This window comes from Polypterus senegalus, chromosome 2 (genome assembly GCF_016835505.1).
Source record: "Polypterus senegalus isolate Bchr_013 chromosome 2, ASM1683550v1, whole genome shotgun sequence".
Taxonomy (NCBI): domain Eukaryota; kingdom Metazoa; phylum Chordata; class Cladistia; order Polypteriformes; family Polypteridae; genus Polypterus; species Polypterus senegalus.
This window is the reverse complement of record NC_053155.1, coordinates 181,103,681-181,119,014: the sequence shown is the minus strand read 5'-3', so window position 1 is coordinate 181,119,014 and position 15,334 is coordinate 181,103,681. Positions and strand designations below refer to the sequence as shown.

Below are 15,334 nucleotides of genomic sequence, written 5' to 3'. Positions count from 1 at the left end.
TGTAGCCGAGGATCAGACCGCCAAGGTCCCCGCCTCTGGCCACCACCCAACTCATACTGCACCTGACCTCCTTGGCCCCTCCCATAGGTGGTGAGCCCATGGCAAGGAGGACCCACGTTACCTCTTCGGGCTGTGTCCGGCCGAGCCCCATGGGTGCAGGCCCGCCCACCAGGTGCTCGCCATCGAGCCCCACCCCCAGGCCTGGCTCCAGAGGGGCCCCGGTGACCCCCGCCCGGGCAAGGGAAAACGCCCACAGTTTTTATTCTTCATTGGAGGTGTTGAACCATTCTTTGTCTCATCCTCACCTAGGACCAGTTTGCCTTGGTGGTTCTACCAGGCATAAAGCCCCGACAACATAGCTCCTAGGATCATTGGGACATGCAAACCCCTCCACCACGATAAGGTGACGGCTCAAGGAGGGGTGTATATATATATATATATATATATATATATATATATATATATATATATATATATATATATATATATATATATATATATATATATATATATATATATATATATATATATATATATATATATATATATATATATATATATATATAAATATATATATATATATATATATATATATATATATATATATATATATATATATATATATATATATATATATATATATATATATATATATATATATATATATAAAATATATAAAATATATATATATATATAAATATATATATATATATACACATATACATATCTAAAAATATTCACACACATATATACAGTACAGGCCAAAAGTTTGGACACACCTCCTTATTCAATGTGTTTTCTTTATTTTCGTGACCATTTACATTGGTAGATTCTCACTGAAGGCATCAAAACTATGAATGAACACATGTGGAGTTATGTACTTAACAAAAAAAGATGAAATTACTGAAAACATGCTTTATATTCTAGTTTCTTCAAAATAGCCACCCTTTGCTCTGATTACTGCTTTGCACACTCTTGGCATTCTCTCGATGAGCTTCAACAGGTAGTCACCTGAAATAAAACCATTTCACCTTTTTTTGTGATCAAAACTCTCATTTATATCCTGCATCCTCTCATTAAACTTGTATCCCGCATTAGCCGTGGGCATGACAAACGCCAGCGGCAGCCTATCTATGAACTTAATTTAAATTTTAAGTTTACACCGTGCTTTGTTTCCGAAGTAGCTGTACTCATGAATATGGTTGTTATGTGTGACTCGGTCGCTTCTTATTGTTTCGCTGCCTTCTCAATTGTATAACGCATGTTTTCTTCAGCGCTTTTTGGAGCTCTTCCTTGTTTTCTACGTGATTATGCTGACAGTCAGTTCACGTGATTACGGAGGCGTGATCATGTCACAGGAAACTCCGCCCCCCACAGCCATCGAGCTCAACTCCATTACATTATATGGAGAAAAATAGGTTCCAGTTATGACCATTACGTGTAGAATTTCGAAATGAAACCTGCCCAACAAGCTGTAAGGAATGAGCCTGCCAAATTTCAGCCTTCCACCCACACGGGAAGTTGGAGAATTAGTGATGAGTCAGTCAGTGAGTGAGTGAGTGAGTCAGTGAGGACTTTGCCTTTTATTAGTATAGACTAGCAAAATACCAAGGCCAAGCAGGTGAAATACTGTCTGAATATTTTTATTAATAAAAAAGTAAACATTTTTAGACTGAAACAAAAAATATGTAAAAAATTAATTGTTAAGGATCTCTGTATACCACGTTGTCAGTTCGGCCCTCTGGTTGTAATATGACTAAGCTGTGTGCTGAGCTCACTCTTGAGCATGCAACATACAGTTGGCCATGTGAAAAGCAATCCCGCCTCAAATCAATGCCAACTTTTTGTAGTGTTTGTCCCTGAGACTTATTAATTGTCATTGCGAAGCAGAGCCTTACTGGAAATTGAACGCGTTTGAATTAAAATGGGAGATTAGATGGTATAACGGGGATGCGAGGAATAAAAACTGTGTCACCTGAGGCACTGCCAGTAAATATAGTTGCTTCAATCAGGTTGTTTTGTAGAGATGTGACCTGCAGTCTTGTGCCGTTACAAAGTTTCGGTGGTTGTAAGTTTCTGCTTCCTTGGTGAAGGTCGTAAACGAAAGAAGACACCGCAGTGAACACAGAAGAGAACCCGTGGATTAAATAAATCCTACATAATAATTATAAAAATCGTAATAAATGAACAATGAAACAGTGGAGAACCCGTGGATTAAATAAAAAGGCTGCTTCTTTGGCGAAGCAAGGAAAAAGGACTTTCTTATATATCGTTCGTTTATAAAACAAAGCAAAGTAAGGAAACGACTGAAGAGACGGCGGTGACGCAGAATCAATGTCTCCATGATGGGACAGTTAACTTTGTGAGCTGAAATATTAAAGGCCTGAATCATTAATTAAAGAGAAAGAAAGTATTCTCTCACCTAACAGGTTTAAATGCCAAAATAGTATTTTTACAGGAGACCCACTTACTAAGCAAGGATCAGTTCTGGCTGCAGAAGGACTGGACTGGCCAAATGTTCCATTCTAGCTTTACAAAGAAAACTTGAGGTGTGGGAATTCTCATAGATAGAACAGACTCATTTGAAGCATCAGATGTAGTATCGGATCCTGAAGGGAGATATGTGATGGTCATGGGCAACTTATTTAACTGTAAAATGATTTTGATAAATGTTTATGCACCTAATGTCAGTGATAAGGAATTCATACAAAATTTGCATCCATTGCCAATGTGAACACTCATAAAATTATAATGGCTGGGGACTTTAATTGTGTTTTAAATCCACTCTTAGACAGGACTTCTTTCACAGGGGGGACGACATCTAACACTGCAAAGATAATTACAAAGTTTATAACTGACCATAACTTATCACACCCCTGGAGTTTTCTAAACCCAAACTTAAGAATATATTCTTTCTACCCACCAGTACATCATTGTTACTCAAGAATTGATTATTTCTTTATAGATAATAATTTCTTGCCTACGATTAAATCTTGCAAGTACGATGCTATTGTTATTTCCGACCATGCACCTCTGATCTTGGAGCTAAAGTCACTATGCCCCACACACTCACCTTGCAGATGGCGTCTTAACCGGCTTTTATTAGCAGACGAGAATTGTACAGAATTTATATCCAAACAAATCAGCTTCTTCCTAGAGACAAATACATCCTCAGAGGTTTCTGCAGGAATACTCTGGGAAACTTTAAAGGCATTCTTAATTTGGCTTTTTCATAGCTACATTTTAGTTATACTCTTGAATAGGCACAGAACTATCATACTGTTCACTAATTTGCAATCTTTACTAATCTCTACTTTTCTCTGCTTTCTTTTCTGGTTCTTCTGTTTGAGGCATTTTGCCCTACTACCATGTGATCAAGACACTGTGCAGCCATCTGTGATGCTGAAATGAAGGTGAGCTATCCACAGGAATGACTGCATTCGAATCCTCTCTGACAAAGACTAGAAACAATGAGGAATTACTTAAGAACATTTATGATGGGTAGAATGCCAAATGGGGGCTAGGTGGTCATTTGGCCTTGGAACACCTGCAGAGTTTATTTTTTCTTCAGCTTAACTGGAGGTTTTTGGTTTTTTCAGTCCTCCCAACCATCTGACCTTATCATCAGACTCACCTTTAGAGACTTGCATTATGATATTGTACATCGTTACACCTCTACAAATTACATATATATGTTTAAGACTGTATGGATTTATTTACTTTTTCTTTGTTATTTACTCATTAATATTCTTTCCTAATCTTATTTTTTTTTTTTGTAACTTTCTCTTTGACATCTCCTGGCAATGTCACACATGGAAAACAGGTTACTGAAGATACAACACAATTCACCACCTATGTCTTCAACAAACACAAGAGCGCATACATCATCTTAACAGGTGTAATGACAATAATAAGCTGCAATAGGATAGTGATCTCCACTCATATCAGACACCCAATTACATAAAAGTAAGGTCCGTAACCAGTCAAAATTCTGCAGATGCTGTCTGTGTTCTAGGTTCCCACTGTTGAGAAATCTCATACAAGGGCTACAACCAACATTAACAATATTTCATAAGGTAAACTCAAAATAAATCCACCTGAATATAACCTCTGAAGTGAAAAAGATGTTTATTTGTTCCTTCCTGGAATTCTGGGAGTCTCACCTGAGCAATTGTATCTGCAAAGTAGGTAGGTGTTGTCTCTGTCTAATATGAGATTGAGCATCTCTGGAGAAAAGCCAGCTTCGATCATTAGAACAGGGAGCATCCACTAATACCTATATTTAAGACAAAGAAAACAAAAATTGCAGAATGCAAATTAGTTAGCAGCACATATAAAGAAATAGAAACCTGGCCCTCATTAAGTATAGCATGTGTCCTTCAATTTTTTGAGAATCAGAATGATTTTTTTTTTCATTTTACCTATAATTATCCAAAATGTTTGGAACAAAGAAACATTTTTACTTATAGTATTTACCCCTCTGCTCCACAGTTTAAAACTACAAATCAAATAATTCAGATGTGATTAAAGTGTACATTGCAGACATTAGTTTACGGATATTTACAAACATTTCAGTCATACCATTTATAAATTACAACACTTTTTACAGATGCTTCCTCCATTTCATGGCACTATACTGTTTGTGACATAGCAATTGTAGGTAGATGGACGTCTGAGGCAGAACTCCGTTAGCAGTGGTGTTGTTTTTTTATTTTTCTAATTCTGAGTTATCCTGTATTTACTCAACCTGGGGGTTCAATTACAGTACATACAAGCATATATAAGCATGAGTGGCAGAAAAAAGACTCTGAAAGAAATGGAAAAGACAGGAAAAGCTTCATTCAAATATAAACAGATGTCTAGTTCAAGCTCAAGATACAGCCTGCCAGAGACTATCCAGGAAGAGATAGGTGAAAGTACAGATTTTCCAGGACTTGCTGATGCTGCTGCATCATCCCCAGCCAAGAGTGAAAGTGGGAGCAAATGTGCAAGTGATTCGGGCCGGGATATTTCGTTGATTCCAGATGGCTCAGTAAAACTGAAAATAGCCTTACAATCAGTGGTGTCATCTACCCCTTGCAAGCCAATAACATCGGCTGCAACTGGGCATGCTACTTCACCCATGAAGTTCAGGGAAGACTGAAACAATCTGTCCAAGATGAAGGCAATAATCAACACAATGGCCACCTCTCAAGATATAAAGGAGGTCAAGGATAACATAAAGAAGGACATAAATGATATAAGGAAAGAAATAAAGGACATGCACAAGACAAACAAGAATATGTTTCAGGCCATTAAAGACCAGGGGCCTCATGTATAAACGGTGCATATGCACAAAAATGTTGCATACTCCCATTTCCACACTTACATCACAATGTATAAAAACTAAACTTGCCGTAAAGCCACACACATTTTCAAGCTAGCTCAATCCCTTGTGTACGCAACTTCTCTGCTGTTTTGGAAACTGGTGGCACCCAGTATCAAAGCAGTGCTACTGTTCCTGTGTGGTTTCCCTTTAGTTTTTAGATTTACATCCCTGACATGGCTTTATCAAATGCACTGAAATTATCCACATATTGTTTATTTTAAGGCATCTCATTGTAATCAACCCGTAACCATATAATGGTGCACCGAATGGCCAAACTATTCTAAATACTATCACTGCTTTAGTGTTGTTTTTCCCAGTACACCATTGAGTATTTAACCCACTGTATTGGAGTGTGGAATCACAGCTTAACAGCAGATGATTAGATTATCGGTATACTGCATCTTGTACACACTGTCTCAGCCATGGCGCAATCTATTTGAACTGTTCCCATACGGCAAATGCTTCAGAGCCTTTCCTGTAGGGACCTTGCAGTTCTGAAAAAGTTTCATCCCAAATGCTCTAAACGCACTCAATCAGTCCATCAATTGTGTCTGGTAGAACTGTTTGTACTTATAAGTACAATCACCTCGCTGTAAACTTGAACTACAGTTATAATATTACACAACCTGAGTCATTTTATAAAGCGCATATTTACATATCATGACGACTGGCTTCTAAGTCGATTTAGATTTCCATGCACTATCTTCTTGGAGCTCTTGATATCATTTTTAAGATGAAATGCAGTAAAGCATGTCAATTACATTATACAGATAAGTTTTAAACTTTATTTAAATAATGTATATTGTTAATAATTAAACATGTGAGGACACGGTGGCGCAGCGCTAGAGACGAGCTGGCGCCCTGTTCAGTGAGTGTTCCTGCCTCGCGCTGTATGCTTTCTGGGATTGGCATGACCCTGGATGGATATTTCAATGTTTCATAAACGCTTTGAAGAATCAGCGTTCTAAGTTTATAGATGGCTTGGCATATATTACAGAGCTGATTGTGTGGTGATTGGTTACTTGGAGAAAGAAAAGGAAGGACAGGAATTGGAGGTTAGTATGTTTGAGAGAGACAGTACTGCTGCAGTAAATTATTTCATCAAAGGTCACAGCAAGCATCTTGCGGGAGGCAGGAACAATCCCTGGACATGGCGCCAGCTCGTCATTATCACTGCGCCACCGTGTCCCCATGTTTAATACATGGTTTAATTACTATCATTATGAAAATGATATCAAGTATACCTCTTAATATTTAAATTGTTCAGAGAGATGTAATATCATGAATGTAATGTATTCTGTGTCCTGTCGCCAGAAAAGAAAGCCCATTTAAGAAGCACGTAGTGATTCACACACATAGAGCACATAGAAGAACACACAGAAAGAAGCACTTAACGTGCTACTTTAGTTATGATGGGATCTGAGAAACTAGTAAATTAAACGATTTTATGATGAAGTTTATGACGTTCTATATAATAAAGTACATAATTAAAGTGGAAATTTCAAGATTAAAGTTGACATTTGGACATTTTTTTCAACTGTGTCCCTATTTTGTTTTCTCTATTCCCTAATACGCTTCCATATGACACTCAGGCAGTGGGCTATGACTCGCCTTTTCATGGCAATTTTGATATCTTAGCACTTCTTATTTATTTCTGACACTTTGCGACTTTCTGAACTTGAACTTTCGAGTTTCTCCACCACTCGATCAACTTCCTTTTGCTGTTTATATCACTGCTTAAACCAACAAATAGGGCACTTTTCCTTGCCTCCACTTTGTATTCGCTGAAATTCTATTTCCCCCGTGCTTTTGCCATTGTCTTTTCACAGAACACTGAGCATAACGGCTATTTATATTGATTTCCATATTCAAAGAGGCATAATTCTGGGAGGAGTTGGGGAGTGGCGGCAAGCGCATGCGTTACTTTTCATGTTGACCGGGATTTATGGAGCAGAAGAATGTGGAAGCTGGCGTACGCACAGATTTATGCATCTGGATTTTTTTGTGTGTATGCACATTTCCGCTTTTGTCTGTACACCATGTTTTAGTGGTGTGAATTCTACGTATGCCGTTATGCACAAGGCCCCAGGAAACCTGTTTAAATAATTGCTTTCAGGCAGCCTTTAAAGGTATGCTAGAAAAGATTGAGGAAAAATGCATCTAAATTTGAAAATAAGCTTAGAGCACTCAGTGCTCAGTTTGAAGACGTTAAGCAAACGTTCACGACACATACTGAAATAGCGGAACAAATGGCAGCCACCACTGACGAAAAAGCAATTGCTGCAAATTCAGAATGCAAAGTGCTTGGAGACAGACTAGCTTCACTGGAAGATGGATACAAAAGGAATAATATCAGAATCGAAGGTCTCCCTGAAAATCGCAAAATTCCAAACCCAGTGAAATTCATAGCTGAACTATTCTCTAAAATAATGGGAGAGGATTTCAAATCAGACACTGAGATAGCAGCAGCTTACTGCATATATGGATCGAATACCTCAAAGCCTAGGACTTTCATTGTGTTTCTTTTTCTTTTTTTAAGAATCTAACTTTTTAATGGCCTCTTCTTTTTATTTCAGCAATATCCTTTTACATTGTTTACAGGCATTTACCTTACAGTTTTTTAGACCCCTCCTTTCTGACAACATTTGGAGCTACAACACCACCCTAATAGTATAAAAACAATATTTTAGATATATTTTTGAAAGCAATTTCTGTCCAGAAGTAACAACAATTTAATTCTAACATTAGGACTGCCTGAGGGCCCAAATGTCTACTGCGCCCTGTGCTCACTGCACAGCACCGGGGAGCTCAATTGGCATTTGCCATAGAATACCAGAATTGGCAGGTCCACCACTGGCGTCCTGTGCTTTTCACAGATGAGAGCAGGTTCACCCTGAGTATATGTGAAAGACGTGAAAGGGTCAGGAGAAGCCGTGGAGAATATTATGCTGCCTGTAACATCGTTTAGCATGACTGGTTTGGTGGTGGGTCAGTGATGATCTTGGAGGCATATCCATGGAGCGACTCACAGACCTCTACAGGCTAGACAACGGCATCCTGACTGCCGTTAGGTATCAGGATGAAATCCTTGGACCCATTGTCAGACCCTACGCTGGTGCAGCAGGTCCTGGTTTCCTCCTAATGCACGACAATGCCCGGCCTCATGTGGCAAGAGTATGCAGGCAGTACCTGGAGGATTAAGGAATTGAAACAACTGAATGGCCTTCCCGATCCCCTGACTTATACCCAATTGAACATCTGTGGGACATTATGTTTCAGTCCATTGGGCGCCGCCAGGTTGCTCCTCAGACTGTACAACAGCTCAGGGATGCCCTTATACAGATCTGGGAGGAAATGCCACAAGACACCATCCGTCGTCTCATTAGGAGCATGCCCCGACGTTGTCAAGCACGCATACAAGCTCGTGGGGGCCACACAAGATACTGAAAAGCATTTTGAGTAGCAGAAATTAAGTTTTTGAAAAAATGGACTAGCCTGCCACATCTTCATTTCACTCTGATTTTAGGGTGTCTACACAATTGAGCCCTCTGTAGGCAAAAAACTTTTATTTCCATTAAAAGACTTGGCATCCTTTTGTTCCTAAGACATTGCCCTGTCGTTATTTGTATAGATATCCAACTTCATATTGAGATCTGATGTATCTAATGTGTTTCTTTAAAATGTTCCTTTAATTTTTGTGAGCAGTGTATATATATTTATATATATACACTAGCAAAATGCCCACACTTCGCAGCAGAGAAGTTGTTTGTTAAAGAAGAAGAAATAAAAATAAAAAAGAAAATGAAACATTTTAAAAGTAACGTAACATGATTGTCAATGTAATTGTCGTGGGCTTATTTTAGTTTCAAGAGTAAATCTGATGATTGTAAAGAGTTTAATTTATGATTGTAAATGTTGTGTATGGGAAATGCACATTTTTAAAGATGTAATCTCTTTGTAAACGATGTTTAAAGTTCTGTCCTTGTGCTGTAAAATGACCAAGCTGTCTGCTGGGCTTACTCTTGAGCATGCAACGTACAGTTGGCCATGTGAGAAGCAATCTTGTGTCAAGTCAATGCCGACCTTTTATAGAGTCTGGCCCTGTGAGTTATTTATTGTCATAGCGAAGCAGACCCTTACTGGAAATTGGAGGCGTTTGAATTGGAATGGGAGGTCAGAGGGTATGAGAGGGATGCAAGGAATAAATACAGTCTTCCCTGGGCCAGTTCCAGAGAAGACAGTTGCCTCAATAAGGTTCTTGTGCAGAGATTAGATCTGAAGCCTGGTGCCGTTACAAACATTTGGCGGTTGTAAGTTTTGTAGTAACATAATTGGTACGCTGACCTTCAAAAGTAGAGTATGAGAAGGCATGCCCGGAGGATTAAGAGTGTGAAGAAACTAAATGAAAAGGCAGGAGTCACCAGCAGGAAGAAGCGAAGCAAGGCGAACAATAACAGGCTTGAAGAGGTGTAGTAAAGAAGAAGGGAGCAGTAAGCACAACAAACAGCTGAGGAAAAGTAAGGAAACGAGCGAGGAGGCACATGAGCGCAGGATGTCGTTAATGTATATAGGCAGGGAGCCAACCACATGGTAGGTGCGTGGACAGCGGCCGTGTGGAAAAAGGAAGGGGACCGGGGGTGGCCCTTGTGCGTCTCTGCCGTGAAATAAATCCTCTGTTAACAGAAATAAGGAATGAAACTGCCAAAAGGAGAGGTCAGATCCAAAAGTTGCTTACAGCATAATGGTGAGAACCACCAAAAAGAAGACATTATTTTCAAAAGTTTGTTACGGGGCACGGCGCGAAATAAAACATTCTTAACGTTTGTAAGTACAGTTTAAGGATGAGCATGGGAAATTTGGTGTATTGGAAGTTAAATAAATAGTGAAGAGGGGCTTCCCCTATCTATATATAAAGTTTAGGGGGCACACCCGTTTCTCCTACTAGGGTGTTGCAATAGGACATGAAACATACCTAACTTTTGTAAGTACACTGCAAGGAATGAGCATGCAAAATTACAGCTTCCACCCATATGGAAAGTGGGAGAATCAGTGATGAGTCAGTGAGGGCTTTGTCTTTATATGTATAGATACACACCTATAATGTGTAATATAGACATCAATACACTGGTGAAACAGGGGAGTTGCTCCTGGAAAGTGGGTGGAGTCAAAGAAGATGCCACTGACAGGGGTGTCATCTTACGGGCCTCAGAATGTCTCACATCACTAAATGTGTCCAAGGCTTCACAATGTCTCCTATTCAGCTACACTTCGCTGGGGAGTTTCCTTAGAGCCAGGCTTATACATTCACATAAAGGAATGGCCAGCACTATTAATACTAATGTTAAAGTTAATGGAAGCCCTTTGTTATGGAAATTATTGAGTATCATATGTCACAAATGTGTGAACAATCAGCTTGGGGGAGGAAGCAACAAAAGCATACAATCATAAAGGTAAATATGATACTATTTATTTTGATCTTCAGAAAGCTTTTGGTGATGTTCCACATGAGAGGCAGAATTGTGGCAGATAAATTATCAGTTAGTGCGGCATACAGCAGTACTTTAAGGATATTCAAAACATGACTTGATGTTGTTTTGAAGAAATTAGGTGAATGGGACTATCAAGCTAGATGGTCTGTTCTTATTAAAATGTTTCTACTTTTCTAATATTTAAAAATAATTTTAGTGAACAGAAGAAAATGAACATTGGCACCAGCAGACGCCCGTGACTCTGTAGATGGGATATAGCGGGTTAGATAATGGATGGATGGACGTAATTGACAAACTCCAAAAACAATGCATGTGACAGCATGACCCTATTCTATCAGGATTACTATAAGGCAAGAACTGCAGTTGGACAAATACATAAAAATATATATATTTTTCAGGTGAAAACTAGACTCATAACTGAGACAGTAAAATGACTGTGTATTCCACCCTACGGATGCATTCTCTTCAAATCTTGATTGCCTGGGAAAATATTTAATTTGACGGTAAAGACAAGTATCAATAGAAAAAAAGGAAAAAGACACAAAACAATTATTTTTGAACTGTGTCCTTTAAAGGAAAAAGAAAATCAAATGATAATATTAAAACCTGGAGAAGAAAAAAACTTTTATGCTAGGAGATGAATGTTCAGAAAAAGCTGTAAGTAAATGGTAACCAATGAAAACAAAAAGGGTAAAATTTCAGACAAGCGTGTAATCCAGTTTTCCTGTAGTCTAAATAAGAAGTTCATCCAAAAAAAGGATTTGCATTAAAGTATGTAAGTATTTAAAGAAAAAAGTGGGTTATAAATAAGACGTGTAATGGAAAAAGTAGAAAGATTGAAAAAATACATCATAAAGTCTATTAATATCACTTAAAAAAAAGGAACAAAAAGAATATTAATAAAGAACTTTCATGTTGAAAATATACAACACCTAAAACAGACTCCAAAAATGAAGAAAATACTATGAATGTATCCTAACATTCTTAAAGCAATCTAATCAGATTGTTCAAATAATAGGTAGTGTAGAGTAATGAACAATGAAGGTACTGCAGAAAATCAAATATTTGGGGAAATCTTAACAAAATTTGAAGTATTTTTTTTATATAGACAAAGAATATTTTGTCTTGAAGTAGCAAGTTATTTTTTAGATGTTAACATTTTTTACCTTATCAAAAGTCTCTTCGGCTCCAAAGCACCTTCCATCCAGATTAGAGACAGTAACTGCATCATTAAAGCAGGAAGGTATAAATGATTCCAGTGTCTCTTTGAGCCGTTTCACTCTAGAACTGTCTTGGTCGTTGCAATGAAGATGACCTGAATGATGACAGAGAATTAATCTCCAAACATAATTAGATTAAACTGACAATACCATTGGTCTAGAAATGGGAATCAGAGCTAAACAGTGGAGATATATCATTTCTTGCTGATTTATTACATTACCAATTTTTTAAATGGTTAATTGTCTCCCTGTGCTTAAAAATCATTAAAAAACCGGCCTGATTATATGGCATATGGTACGCCGCGGGTTGGCTAGTACATAAAAAAACATCACCACAGATACTTGGCTAACTGGCAACTGGGGTGTGGTCATTGGTTAGCCTTTATGTTATCTGAAAATGATGCAATAATAGATTATATAATTTATGCAACATACAACTATATTATTATATATTTCTTTCTTTAGTACTAATCAGTACCCGTCCTCCTTTTTCTACAAATAACATAATTAAAAACACAGCAAAGGAAAAAGATTAAATATCTAAGGCAGGCCTATGGATTAAAATAAGGTTTGTTAGTCACTCTTTCCTTAACCTTTTAAAATATTATTGTAAACAGTTGGTGATGTTTCTCTTCAATAAGAGGAACTGAAGACATAACGTAAACACTCACAGGACACGTGTCATGCCTGGCCCTTTGTGTCTTCTACTCTTACACACACACACTCAGGTCCATAAATATTTGGACAGAGACAACTTTTTTCTAATTTTGGTTCTGTACATTACCACAATGAATTTTAAATGAAATAACTCAGATGCAGTTGAAGTGCAGACTTTGAGCTTTAATCAGCGGGGTGAACAAAACGATTGCATAAAAATGTGAGGCAACTAAAGCATTTTTTTAACACAATCCCTTCATTTCAGAGACTCAAAAGTAATTGGACAATTGACTCAAAGACTATTTCATGGGCAAGTCCATCGTTATGTCATTATCAATTAAGCAGATAAAAGGCCTGGAGTTGATTTGAGGTGTGGTGCTTGCATGTGGAAGATTTTGCTGTGAACAGACAATATGCGGTCAAAGGAGCTCTCCATGCAGGTGAAAGAAGCCATCTTTAAGCAGCGAAAACAGAAAAAACCCATCCGAGAAATTTCTACAATATTACCAGTGGCAAAATCTACAGTTTGGTACATCCTGAAAAAGAAAGCAAGCACTGGCGAACTCAGCAACGCAAAAAGACCTTGACGTCCACGGAAGACAACAGTGGTGGATGATCGCAGAATCATTTCCGTGGTGAACAGAAACCCCTTCACAACAGCCAACCAAGTGAATAACACTCTCCAGGGGATAGGCGTATCAATATCTAAGTCTACCATAAGGAGAAGACTGCACGAAAATAAATACAGAGGGTGCACTGCAAGGTGCAAGCCACTCATAAGCCTCAAGAATAGAAAGGCTAGATTGAACTTTGCTAAAGAACATCTAAAAAAGCCAGCACAGTTCTGCAAAATCATTCATTGGACAGATGAAACCAAGATCAACCTCTACCAGAATGATGGCAAGAAAAAAGTATGGAGAAGGCGTGGAACAGCTCATTATCCAAAGCATACCACATCATCTGTTAAACACGGTGGAGGCAGTGTGATGGCTTGGGCATGTATGGCTGCTAGTGGCACTGGGACACTAGTGTTTATTGATGATGTGACACAGGACAGAAGCAGCTGAATGATTTCTGAGGTGTTCAGAGACATACTGTCTGCTCAAATCCAGCTAAATGCAGTCAAATTGATTGGGCGGCGTTTCATGATACAGATGGACAATGACCCAAAACATACAGCCAAAGCAACCCAGGAGTTTATTAAAGCAAAGAAATGGAAAATGGCCAAGTCAGTCACCTGATCTTAACCCAACTGAGCATGCATTTCACTTGTTGAAGACTAAACTTCGGACAGAAAGGCCCACAAACAAACAGCACGGCCTGGCAGAGCATTAAACAGATATAACAGATGTGAGGTGGACTCTATCCGGAGTCAATCCAAGCATGGTTGCAGGACCTGACAACATACCTGGTCTTGTGCTCAAAGAATGTGCCAGTCAACTGGCTGGTGTCCTCACAGACATCTTCAACACATCTCTGAGCCAGTCGTCAGTACCAGCATGCTTCAAGTCGACCACCATCATATCAGTGCTGAAGAAGTCATCAGTGACATGCCTGAATGACTACCGACCAGTTGCACTCACGCCAATCATAATGAAGTGCTTCGAAAGGTTAGTCATGTCACACATAAAGCCTAATCTCCCTGCCTGCCTTGACCCTCTTCAGTTTGCATACCGCTCAAACAGGTCAACTGAGGATGCCATAAGCTCTGCCCTTCACCTCTCCCTGACACATCTGGATAAAAAAGACACATATGTCAGGATGCTATTCATAGACTTTAGCTCTGCCTTCAACACAATCATCCAAGTCAATCATGAGTCATTAAATAAATAATCCTTAAAACATAAACGTGGAGGTAAAAACCAATAGAAAAACAATCCGTTAAAATCAGAGGTTAAAACGTTCTTACAGGAAGCAGTCTTTAAAATCCAACAACAATCCCGGTGCCTTCTTTTATGCTGGTGCCTCACCTGTTTCTGCCATACGGGCCCATGCAACAGGCGAGACGCTCCCTGCAGCTGCCTTTTTCTCATTGCGTTTCACGAGACTGGAGACCTCCCGATCCCTGGCTTCGGCCTGGCACGCATCCCAGCCTCGAGACTTGGACTCCTTGGTCTCCAGGACGCCCACACCAAGGACTGCCACTCCAAGCCTCCCGACTTCCGCTGCCTTTCCAGCCTTCCCCTGGTCACTCCCGCTACCTGATCGCTCATTGGGAGTGACATCCAACATCAACGCCTGGGTGTAGGCCTAACACCCAGACATCTCGCAACTGCCCACGAGCGCTCGATTGCTCGTCCACGCACATGCACCGTGTCTCTCTCTCTTGCACCGACTTGCTTCCTCGCTCCCTATAATCTCTGTCCTTTCTTCCTTTTTTCTCTCGTTCTTTTCTTTTCATCCCCTCCCAACCGACTCGCGCTTCTTTTACACAGCAAGGGGCCATAGCAGCTGCAGCACATTAGCAACGGGAACAATCATGGATGTGGGCAGTCCCTCACCTGTGCACTAGGTGAGAAACGCCCACACCGCAGATCGCCACGTGGCTTGCTACGACTACTACGCCCCCTCATGAAGCTGCCTCGAGTGCGTGATTATTT

The 15,334-nt window shown here is 39.4% G+C and overlaps 1 protein-coding gene across 4 annotated transcripts in view; it reads right to left on the bottom strand.

Annotated features, from left to right (window-relative positions):
- The window catches only part of nsun3 (NOP2/Sun RNA methyltransferase 3), a 143,293-nt gene that overhangs the window by 118,988 nt on the left and 8,971 nt on the right, over window positions 1–15,334 (bottom strand). For all 4 annotated transcript variants that reach the window (XM_039744988.1, XM_039744989.1, XM_039744986.1 and 1 more), the window contains exons 4-5: window positions 12,024–12,172; window positions 4,164–4,276 (exon numbers count right to left, since the gene is read on the bottom strand). In XM_039744988.1, the coding sequence (XP_039600922.1) occupies window positions 4,164–4,276; window positions 12,024–12,172 (262 nt within the window). The remainder of the gene's footprint in view (window positions 1–4,163; window positions 4,277–12,023; window positions 12,173–15,334) is intronic.